Source organism: Cuculus canorus, chromosome 15 (genome assembly GCF_017976375.1).
Source record: "Cuculus canorus isolate bCucCan1 chromosome 15, bCucCan1.pri, whole genome shotgun sequence".
In the NCBI taxonomy this organism is placed as follows: Eukaryota; Metazoa; Chordata; class Aves; order Cuculiformes; family Cuculidae; genus Cuculus; species Cuculus canorus.
This window is the reverse complement of record NC_071415.1, coordinates 1,082,920-1,103,760: the sequence shown is the minus strand read 5'-3', so window position 1 is coordinate 1,103,760 and position 20,841 is coordinate 1,082,920. Positions and strand designations below refer to the sequence as shown.

At 51.3% G+C, this 20,841-nt stretch overlaps 1 protein-coding gene across 5 annotated transcripts in view; it reads right to left on the bottom strand.

Moving 5' to 3' along the window:
- Nucleotides 1-4,822, bottom strand: part of CREBBP (CREB binding protein) — a 92,079-nt gene extending 87,257 nt beyond the window's left edge. For 3 of the 5 annotated variants that reach the window (XM_054080490.1, XM_054080491.1, XM_054080492.1), the window contains exon 1: nt 4,354-4,822. In XM_054080490.1, coding sequence (XP_053936465.1) covers nt 4,354-4,438 — 85 coding nt within the window. In that variant the 5' untranslated portion in view covers nt 4,439-4,822. The remainder of the gene's footprint in view (nt 1-4,353) is intronic. The other 2 variants (XM_054080494.1, XM_054080493.1) reach the window with 1 other exon arrangement.
- Nucleotides 4,823-20,841: the final 16,019 nt, after the last annotated feature.

Genomic DNA, 20,841 nt, shown 5'->3' with positions numbered 1-20,841 from the left:
TCAGCAATGCTTCATGAATCAGTAAGAATTAGCTGAGCTAGACTCTCCGCGAACCAGCCAATTTCTAATCTTACAGATCTCCTGTCCCAGATTACATCTGCAGGCACGAAGCAATGCAGGTCAGCCACTTAAGGTACAAAACCCCCTTCAGCTCGCATTAAGCTTCACACAACTCAAAGTAAACATTTTTGCTTGGCATCATCAGCTCCCATCCACCACTGCACCCATACAGTAAGTCTTAAGAAACAATATAGCCATGAGATACCACATTGCATTTTTTCCCAGCCCAGCCAGCAAGAGTGCAAGTACCACAAAACAAAGGATATTCCCATGAAACAGTTACAGCTACAATCCCTCCTTCACCTACCTTCTTTCCACAAAAAGCATTTCTTCCCAGAGTTTTCCACTTATAATCCAAATCTGTTCACTTAATGGAATTACCCTTTTTCTTATCCCAGGGAGCGATGAAGAAAACATGTATATAAAAGTGATTTTTCTGTCACAGTGCACAAACAACACTCAAGTTCTGCACACATCATATAAACCAGGAGCAGACCGATTAAACAGGCTTCTGTGAAACTGTTCAACTACACAGGAACGAACCTCTCTGAAACACACATAGTAATGCTTTCATGCACGCAAACAAAACCTGGTTCTGGATCACAGAGATGTCAGGACATGTGAAGTCTCAGCTAAGGACAGGAACATAAGCTTAGAAAGTCTGCCTGCTGCTCCTTAAGCTACTTTGTTTTAAAGGCAGCCCACCTCTTTCAAAACTAAAGCCAAATCCACTGGAATACACCTATCTCGCTTTTGGCAGGCAAGTGAAATCATATCGGGCTGCGTATCAACACAAACTCCCTCTGCGAAGTTCCGTAGCTCGCTGGGTGTCAGCCAGAGAGTTACTTCTCTCAGCACGTACAACGGCACGTGCGACAAGGCCGGTTTCCCCCCCAGTTTTAAAGTACAGGCACTGCGACGCCCACACACAGGGCCGTAAAGAGAAAAGAATCACTAGAGATCTCCACCTGCAGCATCTGCAGCAGCAGCAGCTGTACTGCTTCATCTGTTTATCCTCTGAAGTTGTGGAGGGAAAAAAAAGCCGAAACACACACGAGAAAGTATGAGGTGAAAATCCAGCTCTTGTGGACTTTTGAAGCCATTCATCCCACCTCCTTTCCAACTTCACCTACTGGAGGAATTATTTAACTCCCAAAGCCGCTAACGACATCCCCTGCTCTTCCCCAAATCATGTTTTCTCGTTTCTGGAACTAGCGTAGCTCTGCAACAGCAGAAGGTTGCAGGGTCGGTAACAATCAGAGGCAGAGGCATTCCTGGCAATGCAGCACAGACAGCCGCCCAGCCACTCGCTGAACCACCCGAGGAACATCAGCTTTGAATGGAGCGGCAGCAATCCATGTGCAGATTGAGATCAGCTTCAGAACGCTGCCAGTTTACTGTATATTCTGCCGAAGGATCAATGCCAGTAACGTACAGAACAATCACGACACTCCACGCTGAAATAACAGCCTGCCATAACCAAAGTTACTGTAATTCTAGTTTTTTACGAGTCTCCTGTTTATTCTACAGCACGCTAGATGAGAATACCTCCTAACATTTACAGCACAGACAAATGCCTACGTATGAAAAATACCGTGTACCTAATAAAGCAGTAATTAGACAAAAGCACTACTCCCACCTGGCTAGACAAGGAAAAAAAATCTTTCCCATGGATATTTTACCATAGGAGTCAGCTTGTTCAACACTGCACAGCAATGGCAAGCTAAGTTAACAGCCACAAGTCTTAAATTTTCTTATTGATCTCAAGAGCAGCAGGGCAACAGCAAAACAGGATGACCGTTAAACTTAATGATGGTCACTGCATACATTTCTGCCATCCTTCCATCTCTACTCCCTTCTCTGAGACCACACATTTGATTTGGCCACTTAAGTTGAACAGGAAAGATCGTATTTTCAGAAAGTACGCAGACCAATTTCAACTGCACAAACTTTGGTCCAGAAAGCTGAGGAGCTTTCTTTATCAGAAAGATTAAAGGCAGCTAAAATTTCCCCTGAAAGCATGAAGTGAAATATAAATATAGGTGAGCAGTTGCTTTCTGCCAAAGGTCTGCAGGCCTGCCACCAGACCCTCCGCCATCGCACCGCTCTGCTCGGTTACAAGCACTTGCAGGCTCGCAGCCTGACTGTTAAGCGACAGAACTGCACAGTCGGGCCTAACGCAGCGTCTTTGAGAGCACATCCCACTCACGCAAGCTGCGGCATCAAACAGCGCGGGTTTATGCCTGCAATCACAATTCAGTTATCCGACACCCAGCTTACTGCTAGCTCAGGGTGCATGCCTCGAACCCATCCACCCAAACACCTCTGGTAACATAGGCAACTTCCCAGGTTGCAGCACAACTTTTTCATGTAAGCCTCTGTGCATGAGAGCAGCCTGTTTTAGGTTCGGGAGCAGTATTTGATAGCAATCGCTACTCAAACTATTTGTATTGCCTGCTAGAACACACGGAAATGTTCAGCAACCTTTCAACAAACAGCATTAGCTGCTGGCAACAAAAACTAGAGAGATATTTTTGGTAAAAGCACTTCTAAGTGTACAAATGTTACCTGCACTCTCAAGTGGAGAAGTACTTTTGCCTGAAGAACACCAGGACGACAACAGAACGCTATGGACACACTCCTACTTGTTCAAAATACAACTTGGGGTTTGCCACCTCTGGTGACCAAGGGCCCCCTCTGTTGTGCCAAACTTTATGCAGATGCTGGAGTTTGCATATCTAGCACTGCACAGAGCTCACCGAGACGCATTTAGAACTTGCCGAACAGGACATAATTATGACTGAAGCATTCCAGAACAGACCAAGGGAACTTCAAAAAAGGTGAGAAAAAAAAAAAAAGAAAGACACCGCTTCAAACATCTTTCAGTGGCTACCAGCGGAATCTAAAACGTCCAGGTGCAGAACTAAAGAAAAACTACGTCCTTCCTGAGTTACCATGGGGCATTTCATAGCAACTTCCACACCAGCATTCTGAACGATATTCCGCTGCTTCCACCAAAGAGACTAACACAGTTCCACCACAAGACCTCACCTAGATATTATCTGCCAATTCTTACTTTTAATATTTTTTCTTTTTGGCACGTTTCAATTAGGCCGAGAAGAAAAAGATACCATAAAAAACCCCCAAAGGACTGAAGTGTCTAAAGCTATGGCCAAACACAGATTAAGCAAACCAAAAAAACCCACAGAATTTATCAGTTCAATTATAGTAACAATTTTTCCAGTCTACAAAAACAGAGCAGGCATAGCATGATTAACTTATCGCTGTCCCTTCGACAAGATTCATTAATCTCTGAAAACAGAAATGCAAGTCCAACACACTTTGTGTTCCTCTCAAGCCTCTGTTTCAGTGATTTGAACAGTTGGAATATTGTAAGACGTCAGGGCACGCACACATGCTCTGGTGCACACACGTGCATATTTACAACGGGCACACACACTTGCTGGAAATGAAAAATTTTGATGTGTTTTCTAATCCACAAACCCATTACAATCGGGAAAAAAAGCAGGCCAAAGACACTACGCAACACGCAGTGACTGCCAGCCTGCTGGGCATTTCATCGTGCTAGCAGTCCTACAACTTAAATTATTATCAGCAAATTATATGTTTTTAAAGAAAAATGCTCGGAACTGTTTGAACCGCGGTCACAGACAGGGGGATAAAAAAAGCAGAATATTAACGTGCTATCAGGGAGTTTTTATTCCGTGGTCTGCCGCGCAGACAGGCAGCAAGAAGCTGCCTGCACAAGGTTTGCAGTTGCAAGCGATACATGGGATTCGAGGAGCCCCAACAGCACGGTGGTCAGTGCCGGTTGAGGTTCTCCTCCTTTCGTTACCTGTCCACCACTCAAACTAAGGCGCATCCCTTGATCCTTTTCCACCGCAACAACCAAGTAGCGATGGAAGCAAAGGGGAAATTCAACTCAAGGGCCTTATAAAGCTCTCCTAGGCTCTATTTATAGCGGATAACTTGGACTGGAGGAAGCTCCTGCGATTCTCAACAACCTGGGCGGTTGCCCCCTACCCCCCGGAGTTAAAGGGGCGGACACAACTGCCGCTGAAACCCACCGATTCCTTTCAAACGGCGGGAGCTTAGGCGATCCTAAACAACCAGGGCGGCTGCCCCCCCCACCCCTCCCTTCAAACAGAGGGGGCTCAGACGATTCCCTACAACCTGGGCGGTCGCCCACCACCCCCCGTACCTCACTGGAGGAAGGGGGTGGGGGGCAACCGCCGTTCAAACCCACCCCCCCCGCTTCCCTTTCTCTCTTACCTGTGCTATCGCTGGCGGAGAATCCCGGCGAGTTGAGTTTGGCTCGCTTGGGGTTGGGCGGCCCGTCGAGTAAGTTCTCCGCCATGGCAGCCGGATTTATGGGCCGCGCACCGGTAACCGCTCGCGAGTCTGAAGGGTGGAAGAGCGGAGGGGGTGAAGCTGGTTCTCTCTTTTTCTCCCCGTTCTTGTCACCGAGCAACAGCGCCGCTCAGCGCCCGCTCGGCGGGCCCCGCTCCCCCATGGCCGGGCCAGGGCCGCCGCCGCAGAGGCCGCAAGGGGAGGAGGAGGAGGAGGAGGAGAGGAGGGTTCGGGGCGGGAGGTGGGCAAGGGCCCAGCGCCCCCTCCCTGCCGCCGGCCTCGCTCCTCCCGGCCCTCTCTTCGTGTCCGTCCCGGTGCCCGGATGGCGGCTCAGTCGGTGCCGGGGGGGAGCATCGCGGGCCCCTCCCCTCCGCGCCGGCAGAGGGGGGGGGAGCCCCGGTCCAACCGAGAAGAGGAGGAAGGGGGGGGAAGGAAGAGGGGGGAGGAAGAGGAGGAGGAAGGGGGGGGGGGAGGTAGGAAAGAAGAAGGTAAAAAAAAATTTAAAAAATAAAAAAAAAATTTTTAAAAAATCGCCCCGAAAAGAGAAAAAAAAAAAAATCGCAAACAGCCCCAAAACAATGAGGCAGCGGCGGCGTCTCGCGGCGGTGCCGAGGTCGGTGTCGGCGGCTCCGGGTCGGCTCTGCCCGCGGCCCCCGAGCCCCGCGGCGCCCGGCGCGGCGGCCCCGTGTGTGGGCGGGCGGCGCCGCTGCCCCGGCCGGGTCCCCGCTCCGCTCGCGCCGCGCTCGGGCTCCGCGACAAGATGGCGGCTGTTGATTCCTCAATTAAAAAAAAAAAAAAAAAAAAAAAAAAAAAAGTTTTTTTTTTTTTCCCCCTCTCTCTCGCTCCTCTCTCTCTCCTCCCTCCTCCTCTCGCTTCGCTTTTCCACGGCCCCCGCTGGAGGCGGGGCGGAGGGCGGAGGGGGGGGGGGGAATGGCGCTCTGCCGTCACCGCGCAGCAGCAACGGCGCCGCCACCGGCCCGGCCACCGCCCCCGCGCACCGGAAGGGACCGCGCCGGAAAGGCAGGGGCGGCTGGGGCCGCAACGCGGGGTCCGCGATCGCAGAGTCCCCCTCTCTGTGTCTCCCTTACAGTGTCCTCCTCACGGTGTCCCCTCTCTCACAGTATCCCCCCACGGTGTCCTCCCTCACGATGTCCACTCACCGTGTCCCCGCACGGTGTCCCGTCCCCCCCCGGTGTCCCCTCTCTCAGTGTCCCCCTCACAGCTTCCCCTCACGGTGTCCCTCCATAGTGTCCACTCTACTCTCAGTGTGTGGTGTCCCCCTCCAGTGTCCCCTCTCTCACAGTGTCCCCCGCGGTGTCCACTCAGTGTCCCCTCTCATAGCGTTCTCTCATGGTGTCCCCTGCAGCGTCCCCTTTCACAGTATCCCCCTCTCGGTGTCCCCTCTAACGGTGTCCACTCACAGTGTCCCCTCTCAGAGCGTCCTCTCACGGTGTTTTCCCTCTCAGTGTTCTTACGGCGTCTCCTCACGCTGTCCCCCATGGTGTCTACACTCAGTGTCCTCTCTCTCTGTCCCCTCTCTCACAGAGTTCTCCTCACGGTGTCCTCTCCTCAAGAGGTCCACTCAAAACTGTCGTCTCCCTTAGCAACTCCTAACGGTAAACCCCCTGAGTGCCCCCCCGCACTGTCCCCCCAACGGTGTCGCTCCGTTGTGCCCACTCTTAGTGTCCCCCCTCTCACAGTATCCCCCTGACAGTATCCCCACCACGCTGTCCCCTCACAGCTTCCCCTCACGGTGTCCCCCCATGGTGTCCACTCTCAGTGTCTCCACCTCAGCGTCCCCTCACAGTGTTCCCCCTCACGATGTCCACTACAGTGTCCTCTCTCATAGCATCCCCTCTCTCAGTGTCCCCACTCACAGCATCTCTTCTCACGGTGTTTCCTCTCAGTGTCTCCTCTAACGGTGTCCACTCACAGTGTCCCCTCTCATAACGTCCCCTCATGGCGCCCCCTTTCAGTGTCCCCCTCTCGGTGTCCCCTCTAACGGTGTCCACTCACCGCGTCCCCTCTCAGAGCGTCCTCTCGCGGTGTTCTCCCTCCCAGTGTTCTTACGGCGTCTCCTTACGTTGTCCCCCATGGTGTCTACACTCAGTGTCCTCTCTCTGTGTCCCCTCTCTCAGAGAGTTCCACTCACGGTGTCCTCTCCTCAAGAGGTCCACTCAAAACTGTCGTCTCCCTTAGCAACTCCTAACGGTAAACCCCCTGAGTGCCCCCCCGCACTGTCCCCCCCCCCCCGGTGTCGCTCCGTTGTGCCCACTCTTAGTGTTCCCCCTCTCACAGTATCCCCCTGACAGTATCCCCACCACGCTGTCCCCTCACAGCTTTCCCTCACGGTGTCCCCCCATGGTGTCCACTCTCAGTGTCTCCACCTCAGCGTCCCCTCACAGTGTTCCCCCTCACGATGTCCACTACAGCGTCCTCTCTCATAGCATCCCCTCTCTCAGTGTGCCCCCCCAGTGCCCCCTCTCTCACTGTCCCCACTCAGTGTCTCCTTTCACAATGTCCCCCCTCACAGCATCTCTTCTCACGGTGTTTCCCCTCAGTGTCTCCTCTAACGGTGTCCACTCACAGTGTTCCCTCTCATAGCGTCCCCTCATGGCGCCCCCTTTCATGTCCCCCTCCCGGTGTCCCCTCTAAAGGTGTCCACTCACCGCGTCTCCTCTCAGAGCGTCCTCTCGCGGTGTTCTTACGGCGTCTCCTTACGTTGTCCCCCATGGTGTCCACACTCAGTGTCCTCTCTCTGTGTCCCCTCTCTCAGAGAGTTCCACTCACGGTGTCCTCTCCTCAAGAGGTCCACTCAGAACTGTAGTCTCCCTTAGCAACCCCTAACGGTAAACCCCCTGAGTGCCCCCCCGCACTGTGTCCCCCCACGGTGTCGCTCCCTTGTGCCCACTCTTAGTGTTCCCCCTCTCACAGTATCCCCCTGACAGTATCCCCACCACGGTGTCCCCTCTCAGTGTCCCCTCACAGCTTCCCCTCACGGTGTCCCCCCATGGTGTCCACTCTCAGTGTCCCCTCACGGTGTCCCCCCATGTTGTCCTTTTCCAACACCCCCATGGTGTCCACTCTTAGTGTCCCCACCTCAGCGTCCCCTCACAGTGTCCCTCCATGGTGTCCACTCTCAGTGTGTCCCCCACTCACAGTGTCCCCCTCACAGTGTCCCCACACAGTGTTCCCTCTCATGATGTCCACTACAGTATCCCCTCTCATAGCACCCCCTCTCTCAGTGTGCCCCTCCAGTGTCCCCTCTCTCACTGTCCCCACTCAGTGTCTCCTTTCACGATGTCCCCCCTCACAGCATCTCTTTTCACGGTGTCCCCTGTCAGTGTCCCCCCTCTCACCGTCTTCTCACGGTGTCCCCTCACAGCATCCCCCCTCATTTTGTCCCCCCTCACAGTGTCCCCTCTCACAGCATCCCCCTCACAACGTTCCTTCACTGTGTCCTCCCTCACGGTATCCCCCTCATTTCATCCTTTCACAGTGTCCCCCTCACAGTGTCCCCCCACAGTGTCCACTCTCGGTGTCCCCTCTCAGTGTCCCCTCACACAGTGTCTCCCCTCTCCCAATATCCCCCCTCACGGTGTCCCCACTCCGTCCCCTAACAGCCACCCTACACAGGATTGTGTCTCAGTCCCACCATGGATGCCCCCTCTCACTGTCCCCCTCACAGTGTCCCCTCACAGCCACCCTCCACACGATCATCTCTGCTCCACCATGGATGTCCCCTCAATGCCCCAAGCATCCCCTCATGGTGTCCCCTCACAGCCACCTTCCGCAGACTCATCTATGCCCCACCATGGATGTCCCTTCACAGTGTCCCCTCACGGTGTCCCCTCACAGCCACCCTCCACAGGATCATCCCTCAATCCCACCCTGGATGTTCCCTCTCATCATTCCCTTTTCAGCATCCTCCTCACCATGTCCCCCTCAGTCTCCTCACAGTCATTCCCCACAGTCTCATTTCAGTCTTCCCATGGGTGTCCCCTCACAGTGTTGCCTGTCAATATCCCTTCAGTGTCCCCTCATGGTGTCCCCTTACAGCCACCCTCTGCAGGCTGCCTCTGTCCCACCCTGAATGCCCCATCACAGTGTCCTCTCTCAGTCCCTCACAGCGACCCTCCACAATCTCACCTCTGTCCTACCACAGATGTCCCCTCTCAACGTCCCCCTCACAGTCACTCCTCAGTCTTACCTCTCAGTCTCACCACAGATGTCACCTCTTAATGTCCTCCTCACAGCATTCCCTCTCAGTCTCCCCCGACAGTGCCTCCCCTCAGTCCCCCACACTTTCCCCCTCCAGCCCTGACGCGGGTGTTCCCCTTCAACGTCCCCTCACAGCATCGCCCCTCATTCCCCTCACAGTTCCCCCCCACAGTCTCATCAATCAGTGTGGATGTCCTCTCATGGTGTCCCCTCATAGCCATCATTCACAGTCTTATCTCTCTGTCCCACTGTGGATGAACCCTCTCAAAGTCCCCCTCTCTGCAGCCCTTCACAGTGTCCCCTCACAGCCACTCTCCACAGTGTCTCTCTGCCCTCAGTCACCCATCATCTCTCCTCTCAGTCTCCCCGTGGGCCCCCCACAGCCTCCCCCCATATCTCATCTCTCCATCTCACCACAGATGTCCCCTCTCAACATCCCCCTTACAGCATCCTCTCACAGTCACCACTCCACCCCCCCAGTCCCTCCTCTTGGACCCTCACAGCTTCCCATCTCAGTCCCACCATGGATATCCCCTCTCACCACCCCCTCACGGTGTCCCCCCTCAGTCCCCTCACAATCACCTCACACAGTCTCATGCCTCAGTCCCACCATGGGGGACATCTTGAGGGGACTCTGGGGGTGACACCCAGCCAGGACCCTGGAGCGATGCTGAGGGGCTGCTGTGGCCTGGCTGACGGGCTTCTCCCCGTGCTTTCTCCACATCCATGGGCTTAGCTTCTCCCTGCTCCTTGACCCTCGTGTGTGGCTGCACTGGCCTCCACTGTGGGGCAGAGACGAGGACACATCTCCAACCTGCACTGATCAGAGATGATCAGGACCAAACCCTTTTGCTTTACAAATTCCTTGCAGTCTGTCTAGACAGACTTCCCCAGCCCGAAACAGGTTTATAGGACTGGAGCTCACATACTTCTGTGCATTTCCATACTGGTTCCCAACCTGAGAAGCAGGTCATATAAGTCCCTCTGGCGTCTTGTGCCAATGTGGCAGCAGAGCTCCTCATACCCAAACTGGTTGCTCCGGGCTGTTTTCATCGCCTACGTGTCGATATGTCTCCAAAGAGCAGCCACAACGCGAGGACAGGCTGGAGAAGGGCACCGGGACAATCCTGAGGATGTGCTGATGAAGCCCATGAGCTGAGGTGGATAGAGCGGCAATTTTTTTATTGGTTTAAAGGAGATCTATAATGCCATCTTCTTTTGCGAAGAGTGAGTCTAACTTTTGTTTACTGCAAAACTCAAATTCATTACATTTACATGCATTTCATTACATTTACTTGCAAATTCAGTATTTATTTACATGGTGCCTGTCCTTGCTGAGGTCTGACTGTAATCACAGAATCACAGAATTATTCAGGTTAGAAAAGACCTCTAAGCTCATCCAGTCCAACCATCAGCTCAACCCCACTGTGTTTGCTAAACCATGCCCCAAAGTGCCATGTCTACATGTTTTTTTAACCCCTCCAGGGATGGAGACTCTACCACTTCCCCAGGTGGAATCACTCTGGAGGTCTCTTCCAGGCCTCCCTTCTGTCACGACACTACTCATTAGTTGCAGCAGCAAGCGCTGTCCAGTTATGCCTGCTTTAATTTCCTTCAAAAGCCACAAGTTTAGGATGGCTCAGTGTGGGACAGGGTTTGGTGTCTCACAACAGCTCCAGACATGACAGCTCTTGTCCCACAGACACTTACCGTAATATAAGGCATTTGCCCCTTTTTAGGTTGGCAGACAACGTTTTGCTGCTGGAGGGGAAATTGTGTTGGGTTGTCTGTCAGGCATGACCAAGGACAGCAGTGCTCTCTGCTATCCACTACTTCAGCTTTTTCAACAAGTTTGGTCAGTGCATTCTGAACTGCAGCTTGGGCTTGCCTTGCCCGTTATGTCACTTGTGGTCTGGACAACAAAGGATCTGCTGGAGACCAGGAGATCCTCATAGCGTTTTGCTCCTCTTATGATTCTCTTCTCTGCTTCTGCAATAACTCTGCAGTTCTGGCATGAAGTTGGGATGGAGATTGACCAGTGGGGACAGGACCTGAGCGGTCCCATGGCTACTGCCCAGCTCCAGGGAGATGTTCATGCTACCTGGTGCTGGGCAATGTGTCGATGTTACACCAGTACTGCAGCTCTGCCCATACAGGCAGCGAGCAAGAGGCCTTGACACCATCACCATCACTGAGGCTGCCAGGGCAATGCTGTGCACTCACCGTTGGGAATGGGGAGAAGATGAGAGGACTCATGGAGGCCACCATTCCTCTCCCACGAGCTGGGAGAACTCCTTTATCCTTACAGCAAGTACCAGAATTGCCACATTGGTGAATTCAGATGGGGGCTGAGAGTCCTGGGGACAGAGTGGGAGAGGAAGGAAGTGCTTTGGAGGAAGGGAGTCCTGTACCCCGGGCAGGAGGGTCCTACTACTGCTGTGTCCTGCAACTCCTCTGTGGCATGATGTCCTCTTGGGATGGCCTCAGTTGCTCTCTGCCTTGGGATTAGAATAGCATTAGGTTAATGGCAGGAGCGGGGGGAAGACTTTGACTGTTATCCACTGCCCCTGGAAACAGGGCTAGGATTAAATATCCTAAAATCTTAATAGCACTGCAGTGCTCAGCGTACCACAGCCCTTTGGTATCAGTATCGCAAGAGTCAGATAGCCTCACCCGCTGGTGACGCCAAAGAGAACGAGCTCCATTGGAGCAGGAGGACTTTGCGAGAAGAAAGGAAACTTTTTGAAAGACACTATACAGCAAAGAAACGAAACCTACTACTGTGAACTTGCACCCAGGATTCCCAATCCAGACCCTAGTGCACGGCCACCTACTCCCTCAGCTGTCAGCTAAAACGTTGCATGGATTCCTGAGGGTTTCATCCATGGTGCTTAGGCCCAGAGAGGCAGGTGCTTAATGGATAACTCCTTTATTCAGGGACTGGTTCCAGGACAAACTGCATAACGAAACCTGCACTGCTGCAGCCCATTTCCAGACTTCCTGCCTTCCAAACTAAACTGCTTAAAGATACAGTTCCCGAGATCTCACCTTCCTTCCCGGCCAAAACATGGAAGTATCAATTCTATGGCTCATGACCTCAAACCCTTACAGCCAAACAATTAACAATGTTTTAATACCTTCTGAAGAGCTCTTCAGAGTAACTTGTAGTCACTGTGGCACCACTTGTGCAGTTCTCATTGGCAAAAAGAGTCTGTTTTTCCTGGTAGTGTTATGGTCCAACATCTGGTTGCCTTGCCATCCCTGTGTCCTGCCAAACGAAGCTGTCCCAGGCAAAAAGACAAACACAGTGCCCATTACCTCCTTTAATCCTGGCTGCTGCAGAAGGTGCTGCCGATTCTTCTTCAAGTGTGTCCCTCTGGTTACACGCACCCAGCACTCATGGGACCGTGAAGCAACTTTATGTGAAGTTACTGCTCTCCCTGGCTTCTGATTTTTGTTGTACGTGTGAATTCTTGTTGTGTGCAGGAAGTGGTGGTAACCCCTGGGACCGCAATCACAGTGCTCTTTTGTGTTTAGCTGTACGGCTGTGCATTTCTGCAAACGCTCAGCTCCCTGGGCTACCTAGCGTAACTACCATCCCAAGGGGTCTCCTTGCTTCTTTTTTTGGAAAACAAAGTATCTGCAGGTGGTTGGCCATGATTTGTAGGTGCCACCCTGTCATTTAATGCTGTTAGGCACTGGTCAGACCTGATTCTCCTTCCTTTTCAGTACCTATTTATTATTTTAAAGCCATTTCCTACCTGCTTGTTGAACAGAGGCTAGTGGGGACTGGATGCAAATGTGGACATCACTGTGAACTGCTCAAAATCCTGCCCATCGTCTGTCGAGACCATCTTTTCTACCAGCACAGCTCTGATGCAGAGGAATTATCCATTAAAGAAATAAGGATACCTCACTGAAGTGAGAGTAACGGTGCAGGAAGACCGTTTAGTCTCCTATCATCAACATAATCCAATCTGTCGCTCCAAGTGGTCCTTTCTTCCCTGCGTCTCAAATGTGAAGCCCTTTTGCTGGTGTTGGCCTGCAATTGTGCCATGCCTTATAAACCACTATGAGAAAATCTGTATTGATCTGTCTTTACACTCTCATCCTGGGTTGTTGCTCTAGAAATCATAGTTTGGACTTTGTCTGAGAGACAACAGTCCATTTGCTTTACTTTAAGAATCAAACTGCTAGGAAAGAAGCAAGTTTTCTTCTCACTCCAAGAAGGATGTTGAGGCTCTGGAGTGTGTCCAGAGAAGAGCAACAAAGCTGGTGAGGGGCTGGAGAACAAGTCTTATGAGGAGCGGCTGAGGGAGCTGGGGTTGTTTAGCCTGGAGAAGAGGAGGCTGAGGGGAGACCTTATTACTCTCTACAACTACCTGAAAGGAGGTTGTGGAGAGGAGGGAGCTGGGCTCTTCTCCCCCGTGACAGGGGACAGGACAAGGGGGAATGGCCTCAAGCTGCACCAGGGGTGGGTGAAGCTCGATATCAGAAAACAATTTTTTACAGCAAGGGTCATCGGGCCCTGGCAGAGGCTGCCCAGGGAGGTGGTGGAGTCCCCATCCCTGGAGGGATTTAAAAGACAGGTAGATGAGGTGCTCAGGGACATGGTTTAGTCGTTGATAGGAATGATTGGACTCGATGATCCAAGAGGTCTTTTCCAACCTGGTGATTCTATGATTCTATGAAAATTGTCTGTCTTTGGGCTCTGCTACACTACAGTTCTGTCTGCCTGACACCAGCTCTCACCCAGCCCTGCAGTCAGTTTCAAAATTGTATTGTTATCCATAAAAATCTGGGTAATCTGGGCAGGTTTCATGTCTGCCAGCACCCTTTTAGCAGTTGCAAGGAATGGGTTAATGGTGGTTTCAGCCAAGGCAGGCCAGAATTAAGACAAGAAACTTTCTTTCCTCCTGTGGACTATGGTGAAATATCCCTTCTCTAGGCATATGGAAATGCAGGGTGTCCACAAGCACACTCTTGCTATTCACAACGGGAATATTGCAGCATTTTCTACCTCTCTCCTCTCTGCCTTATCCCTATGTCAAGCACCTGGCCTTCCCCACCATGCAGGCAGCAGGAAGAAGCATTTGCAGGCTCTTCAGATGCTGCAGGTCACAGTGTGGTATTAGCTTAATCCCAAACGAGTGGTAGTCCAAGTTGACATGCTGAGCTGTGAGCTCCAGCAGTGAGCACCACTCACGCTCCTGTCTGCTAAGATCACCAGAGAATCCACCTCTTGCCTGAACCTGTATCTCGGAGAAAGGCTTGTCCTTCCCACCAGAACTGGTGCCTCCATCCATTCTTTCTTCTGTTTACTCCATGCACCTCAAAGCAGTGACACTCGGGCATCTTTGAGCCCCTGCCCAGAGGTGGGTGACCGGGCAATTCCCTGCCCCTTGAGAGGTGCCTTCAGATTCCTCCTCACCCATTGCTGCCCTCTGCTCTTTCCATGAGGACATTGCGAAGACGAGATCAGAAACTGAGCACATTTTACCACACTAAGCATTGCTCCTTTCAATCAAATGCAATCCAAGCATTTATTAACCAACTTGGATATTGCATGTTTCTTTTGTAGATGTAAATCATTGCTATAAACCTCATAGTTGAGCTGTTTTTCTCTCTTCACATAGCTTGCTTTTTTGTTTATTGCTAACAGTGCTCACAGTCATCCAGTGACTTCCATATAAGCATCTAAGATGACATCTGGAAATGCCCTCCTTGCATTCTGGCTGACAGTCCTTATTTTTTACTGCAGCAAAACCTGATGTTCTCATGAAAACTCTGCCTGAGCTCGTAGTCTCACTCTCATCCTCTAAGCCACCCATCTGTAAACCCCTGCTGAGCCTTTGCAAAGCCACAGGGACACTGATTGCATTCTCCTCCTGCTTGGCCTGGCTGGTGGAGGTAGCCACCAGAGTACGTCCCTGCTGTTGCTTCTGCTCCGTTGAGCCTTGTCAGTCCCTCTGCCTCAGTCTTCTTCTTCGAGAGAACTCCTGGTGTCAAACACAGCTTTAGTGCAAGACCTTTGGCTATGTCTCTACCTTGTCAAGGGTTAATCCTGGCTTGTCCACCAACCCATAAACTTTTTGCTTTGACCTCAACTCGTCACATCTGTTAAAAGACTTTATTTCTTATCAGAGACTCTGTACAGCTCCCAGAGAGCAAGACAGGGAAGCCTTCCTGGGCTGGGTCTCTAGAAAACTGTCCTGCTGAACCAGTCCCACTTTGTATAAAATTCTTCAATATTCATCAAGGCAGGGAGCCCATTGGGCTGGGTTGGCAAGGTGAATACATTAACTGCCTGCTGTTTCTCCAGCCTCACTCTTCCTCCACCACAATGATTCTTCCTCTCTTTTATGCTGAAAGAAAACCAATCAGAAACTTCCACAGGACAGAGGAACTCAGAGTGGTCTTTTTTGAAGAGGGACCCATTGTGATCCAGCCTCGTGTTGCTTTAAGAGCACCCTACTGAGCCATGCTGCGGATGTGTGGTCCCCATCACCATGTTGGCCAAGCAGTTATCAGGAAAGATCTAGCTCGAGGCCCAGCCACCACCAGGGTGGTGTCTTGAGGTCCTTCCTGCTCAGAAGCTGAGGTTCAGGAGGTCCAGGACCAAACCAGGCAGGCTGTGGCATACAGCTGACAGCAGGAGACCTTCGCAGTGGCAGATGTCCAGCACAGGAGGCACCTCCTTCTGGTCTGGATTTAGGAACTACATTTTCCAGGAGAAATGAGACCAAATGCTGGTTGTCTTCCCAGCATTTCTGGGGAACTGGGACAGGTGGATGATGATGGCCTTTCCCTCCCTCTTTCTAGCAAATAACAAGTTTGTGGAAAACTGCACGTTTCTGCAGGTGGGCACCACGGCACGTTCGGATATTCAGTAAGTCTTCAGAAAACCCCCAGAGTTTCAGCTTTTGGAACCTGGAAAGCACTGAAAACTGATAAAGGAAACTGATAAAGAAAACATTTCCATGCTCCACGAGCAAAGCTTTAAAAAAAGGTTTTAGCTCAAAAACTGGGAAAATAAAAGGAGTTGGAAAGGACAAAGTGACCAAAGCAGATCATTTCACCAACCTTTCCCCTCGCTGAATTTTTTCACATCAGTTTAATTCCAACCAAATCCATTATTTTTTCTTGTTATGGCAACAACCAGTTCAAAGGCTCCACTGTTTCTCTAGCCCTGCTGCTCTCTGAGAGAGCTCCTTGGGTGAGGTCTGGCTCTTGTGCATCCCACTCAGATGTGTTTCACTTCCCTCCTATCGACTTGTGTCAGCACCTGGCATCTCCTGGTAGATCTGCTAGGCCTAGAGAGACCTGAAACCTAACCTAAAAGGAGGTTGGAGTGAGGTGGGTGCTGGTCTCTTCTCCCAAGTAACAAGGGATAGGACCAGGGGAAATGGCCTCAAGTTGTGCCAGGAGAGGTTTAGGTTGAATATTAGGAAGAATTCCTTCACTGACGGAGTGGTGAAGCCCTGGCAGAGGCTGCCCAGGGCAGTGGGGGAGTCTCCATCCCTGGAGGGATTCAAAAAGCATGTAGACATGGCAGTTTGGGACATGGCTTAGTTGGCACGGTGGGGCTGGGCTGATGGTCATTTGATGAGCTTAAGACGTCTTTTCCCACCTTCATGATTCTGTGATTCTACGAGTGTGGTAGAGCCAACACCAAACCCTTTTGGTTGATATAGTCCAGAATTTCTCCCAGGCACAGCACAAGGGCTTCAGCTGTAAAACCTTTTTTTTTTTCCAGCAGAAATCACTTTTTGCTGCGCGTTTGCACAGTGCCTGAAGAGTGGGCTCAGTCAAAAATAAAAATAATGGTTGTTATTACAGCTTCGAGCTCAGGTTAAGGGGATCAGAGCAGGGCAGCAAAGCAGACTGTTGTGGTGGTGATAATCAGAACAGGGAAAACTGGGATAATTTCCACTGGAAAACCTGTGCCAGAGCAACTCCAATGAGGTGCTTGGCTCTGGTGCTTTCAAAGTTATCAAATACATGATCACCCTCTCAGCTGCGATATCCTGGTCTGTGACGCTTACGGCAGGAAAATTTAAAGTCGAAGGAATCTCTCGGCACAGATGTAATTTGCCTGGGGAAATTAGTTTCAAAAAGGATCAGAAAGTTAAATACTGTTGCTGGGCTTCAAATGAAGGCGAGTAATTTTATAGCCAAAATAATATTTTTCTATGATAAATTATGTAGAAGGCAAGAGGAATAAAACGCCCCACTCCAGGGTATAAAACCATCCCTGGAAAGGTCAGGAAGAACTTTTAACGTACATGCACATCACTGCACATTAGTCCAGATGCATTTTAATTTGTTTGGATTTTGTGTCCTTGATTGGATAAGATATTCTTCCCACCTCAAGTTCCTCCAGGCCAAACACCTTGTCGGCTGGTCCAGGAGAAAGACCTTCCCTAGTGCTCTTGGATTATTGCTCCGGTCGTTTAAGCATGAGGCTGGATTATTTTTGTTATGCATATCCTCCTGCCCTGTTCTTGGAAGACTTGACTCACTCTAGGTTTTGGTGTCATCTTGCCCTCTGCAATTTGGCTGCTACATCGCCATCTCTAATTAGAAGGGGATTAACTTTTCAAACCACCCTGTCCACCTCACACACGCCGCTTGGTTCCTATAACACTGAGTTCAACAGGGTGGCTGTCGATGTGCGCAGTCACGCACACGCACGATGTGCTTAGGTCTGAGATCATCCTAGCTTGCTTCTTTTCCTGTTTTCTTAAGCCAACAGCAGATTAAGCATCAAGAAAAGAAACTCCCTTATTTCCTGGTTTTCTTCCTACCCAACAGAAGCTTTGAAAGCTTATCCCCACCTTGGGCTTAGCAGGGAAGTGGAATCAGATCAGCTCCGAATCCCCCAGCTGGAGCAGTGCTTGACAAGCCACCATCCCTTGGATCTGACCCCGACTCCACCATATCCAGTTTATTGATCACATCTGTTGAATCAGCCTGTAAGCACCCAGTCTGGCACCTTGGCCAGGAAAGCCCCGCTACCCACGGCCAAGCCCACTCTCCCTGCTTATCTGGGAGAAGTAGGACCTGCAGGACAAGGGAGGGGATTCTGCCCCTCTGCTCCTCTCCGGTGAGACCTCACCTGGAGCCCTGCATCCAGTTCTGGAGTCCTCAGCACAGGAAGGACACGGAGCTGTTGGAGCGAGTCCAGAGGAGGCCACGGAGATGATGCGAAGGCTGGAGCATCTCCTGCACAAGGACAGGCTGAGAGAGTTGGGGTTGTTCAGCCTGGAGAAGAGAAGGCTCCAAGGAGACCTTAGAGCAGCTTCCAGTACTGAAAGGGGCTCCGGGAGAGCTGGGGAGGGGCTTTTTATCAGGGAGTGCAGGGACAGGATGAGGGGGAATGGTTTTAAACTGAAAGAGGAAAGATTGAGATGAGATCTTAGGGAAAGATGTTTCCTTCTGAGGGTGAGGAGGCCCTGGCCCAGGTTGCCCAGAGCAGCGGTGGCTGCCCCATCCCTGGAGGTGTTCCAGGCCAGGTTGGATGGGGCTTGGAGCCCCTGATCCAGTGGGAGTTTCCCTGCCCATGGCAGGGTGTGGAACTGGATGGGCTTTAAGGTCCCTTCTGACCCAAACTGTTCCATGATTCTACGATTTTCAGCTGCCTTCCAGGCTCTTCTACACAAGAAGGCACTTGGTGCTCATTTAGAGCAATTTACCAAGCCGGTTTGAATTCAAGAGCTCTGAAAAACACTTCTGAAATAAAAACAGACTCAACCTTTTCACAATGGCTTTCACTGATGCTTATAGCATCCTGAAATGCTCAGGTGGAATTTGCTCGCAAGCTTTGCAAAATTACCCTTTGGGAGAGAGCAAATAGGAGAGAACTTAAACTAGGAAAGCAAATTTACAGTACTGAAGTGTTTTAACTGGACAGAGCTGTTATCTCAAACCTGTACTGAAAAAGCAGCTGAGGGCCTTGTGAAATAAAAGATTTTGCATGGGCAGAGGCTCCAGCAGGAGGAGTCTAAAACCTAAAACATCATAACATGTACCGGAACCAGCATGAACCCAGTCGTCGGAGTAAGCCCTGTGACCCCAGCCCCTGCACAGGGAGAGCAATGCAGCTGGGAGGAAGAGTGACATGAGAATTTCAGCTACGGAGGTGACCAGCCCAGGCTGTCCCCCTGACACACTTGGGTTGAGCCTTGCTCGACAGCACCGACGCCAGTTGCACATTGGTCTCTCCAGACCACTTTTTGCAACTTGTTCCTGCCTCCTCCTGTGGTTCCAAGGAAGGGCCCAGGGTAGCCAAGGCTGGGTGACCAGCACCACTAAGGGTGCAAACCCACTACAGGGTTGCTTAAAGGCTTCTAAGGAGGCATCCAGTGAAGAAGGAGACTGGGATGCGGATTTCACTCACTCACAACATGATGCATCATTCGTCTTCTTGTGGCTCCAGCAGCTGGGGCAAACTTATCCAGGTACGAGCCCAGATACTGACTTCTGTTCCTCTTTGAGGGATCTCCCAGGGCTGCTCCCTTGGTGGCTTTTTGTCCTACTGAAGGCAGGGAACATCCTGGCAAGGTTCAGCAGCAGGTGGGTGCTCTGGGGCTCTGAATACAGAGTTCAAATCCCTCCTGCCAGACATCTCAGGGTTCTTGGAGAGTTGCTGGAAAGAAACCTCATTCTCATCCGTCTTTTCCCTTGGTCTATAAGAGGTTGCTGTTGTCACACAGCCCTGGTTTCCCTCCAGCCTTCAGAGATGCTCGCAATTACCTCTGCCTCTTCCAGAGCAAGGGCAGCCCTATCTCCTTCTTCCCTACCTCTGCTTGAGCAAAAAATGACCCTCTGCACACCCACTCGAGCATGAGTTCCCACCACAACACTGGGATATCTTTATAGCTTTGCTTATGAATTCGCATCATTAACTGGCTGTGCCCAAGCCACCAAAAATCCATCCCCTAATTGTCTGGCTTTGCATTTTCATGAAGTTTAAGTCCAACTGAAAATGTTAGATCATCTTTTCAGTACTTTCGGATGCCACAGGTCATTGCATTTCACGTGAACACTGAGCTCTGGAACTTGGGTCATAGAATCATGGAGTGGTTTGGGTGGAAGGGACTCTAAAGCCTATCCAATTCCACCCCCTGCCACGGGCAGGGACACCTCCCACTGGATCAGGGGCTCCAAGCCCCATCCAACCTGGCCTGGAACCCCTCCAGGGATGGGGCAGCCACCACTGCTCTGGGCAACCTGGGCCAGGGCCTCTCCACCCTCACAAGGAAACTTTTCTCCCTAAGATCTCATCTCAATCGTTCCTCTCTCAGCTTAAAGCCATTCCCCCTCATCCTGTCCCTGATGAAGAGCCCCTCCCCAGCTTTCCTGTAGGCAAACAGCTGTAGGGGCCAATTAAAACCTCACAGCCCTGGCGTGAGCGGAGCTGCTGTGGGCTGAGATGGGAAGCAACGAGCTGCCAGTGCAGCCCCAGTGCTGCCAAGGAGGGTTTACACACTCTTGGCACGACCTTGGCACTCCGGCCCAAAGGCAGGGGGATGATGCAGGCACCCCAGAGCCCTCTCTCTCCACATCTGGCACAGGACACCGAGCTCTTGGATGCAATGATCCAATGATCTTGCAGCACTGGGGCAAGGCAAGAAATCCACACAGCTTCACCTACCCAGCTCCCTGCTTGCAGGCTGAGCCGTTCCTCCCAGAAACTGAATTACAAATGTCTGGTTGAAAATGAGCTAATTTTGCTTTAAAGGCTGCAAGCCCTGGTGAGTGCATTGCTCCCCTTGCAAATTGTCGCAGTGTGCAGTTACTGTCGCTGTGAGAGAGCTGCAGCTTATTTCAAGGTTGAATTTGTCCAGCTTCTCATCCTTGGGACATTTACATCTCTGGAAATAATCTGAGGACATCACAGTCTGTTGTAGCGGAGCTGTCGCTTCCCTTGGTCAGATCTCTAGGCAGGAGCTTGGGTTTTAACAGTCCAACGTCACTATGTACCCCCTTCTTTATATTTTCTATTTTATTTAACATTAGGGAAAGCTTATATTTTATTATCAGGCTTTTCGTTGCGATTGCAAGGATCACATGATGAGAGCTGAAAATCTCACACGTTTGCGTGACTGCAGCCCAATGACTCTAAAAACTCCTTTAACTAAGCCACTGCTGAGAATTTATCAAAGACTCGCGAGGCTGCTGTACACG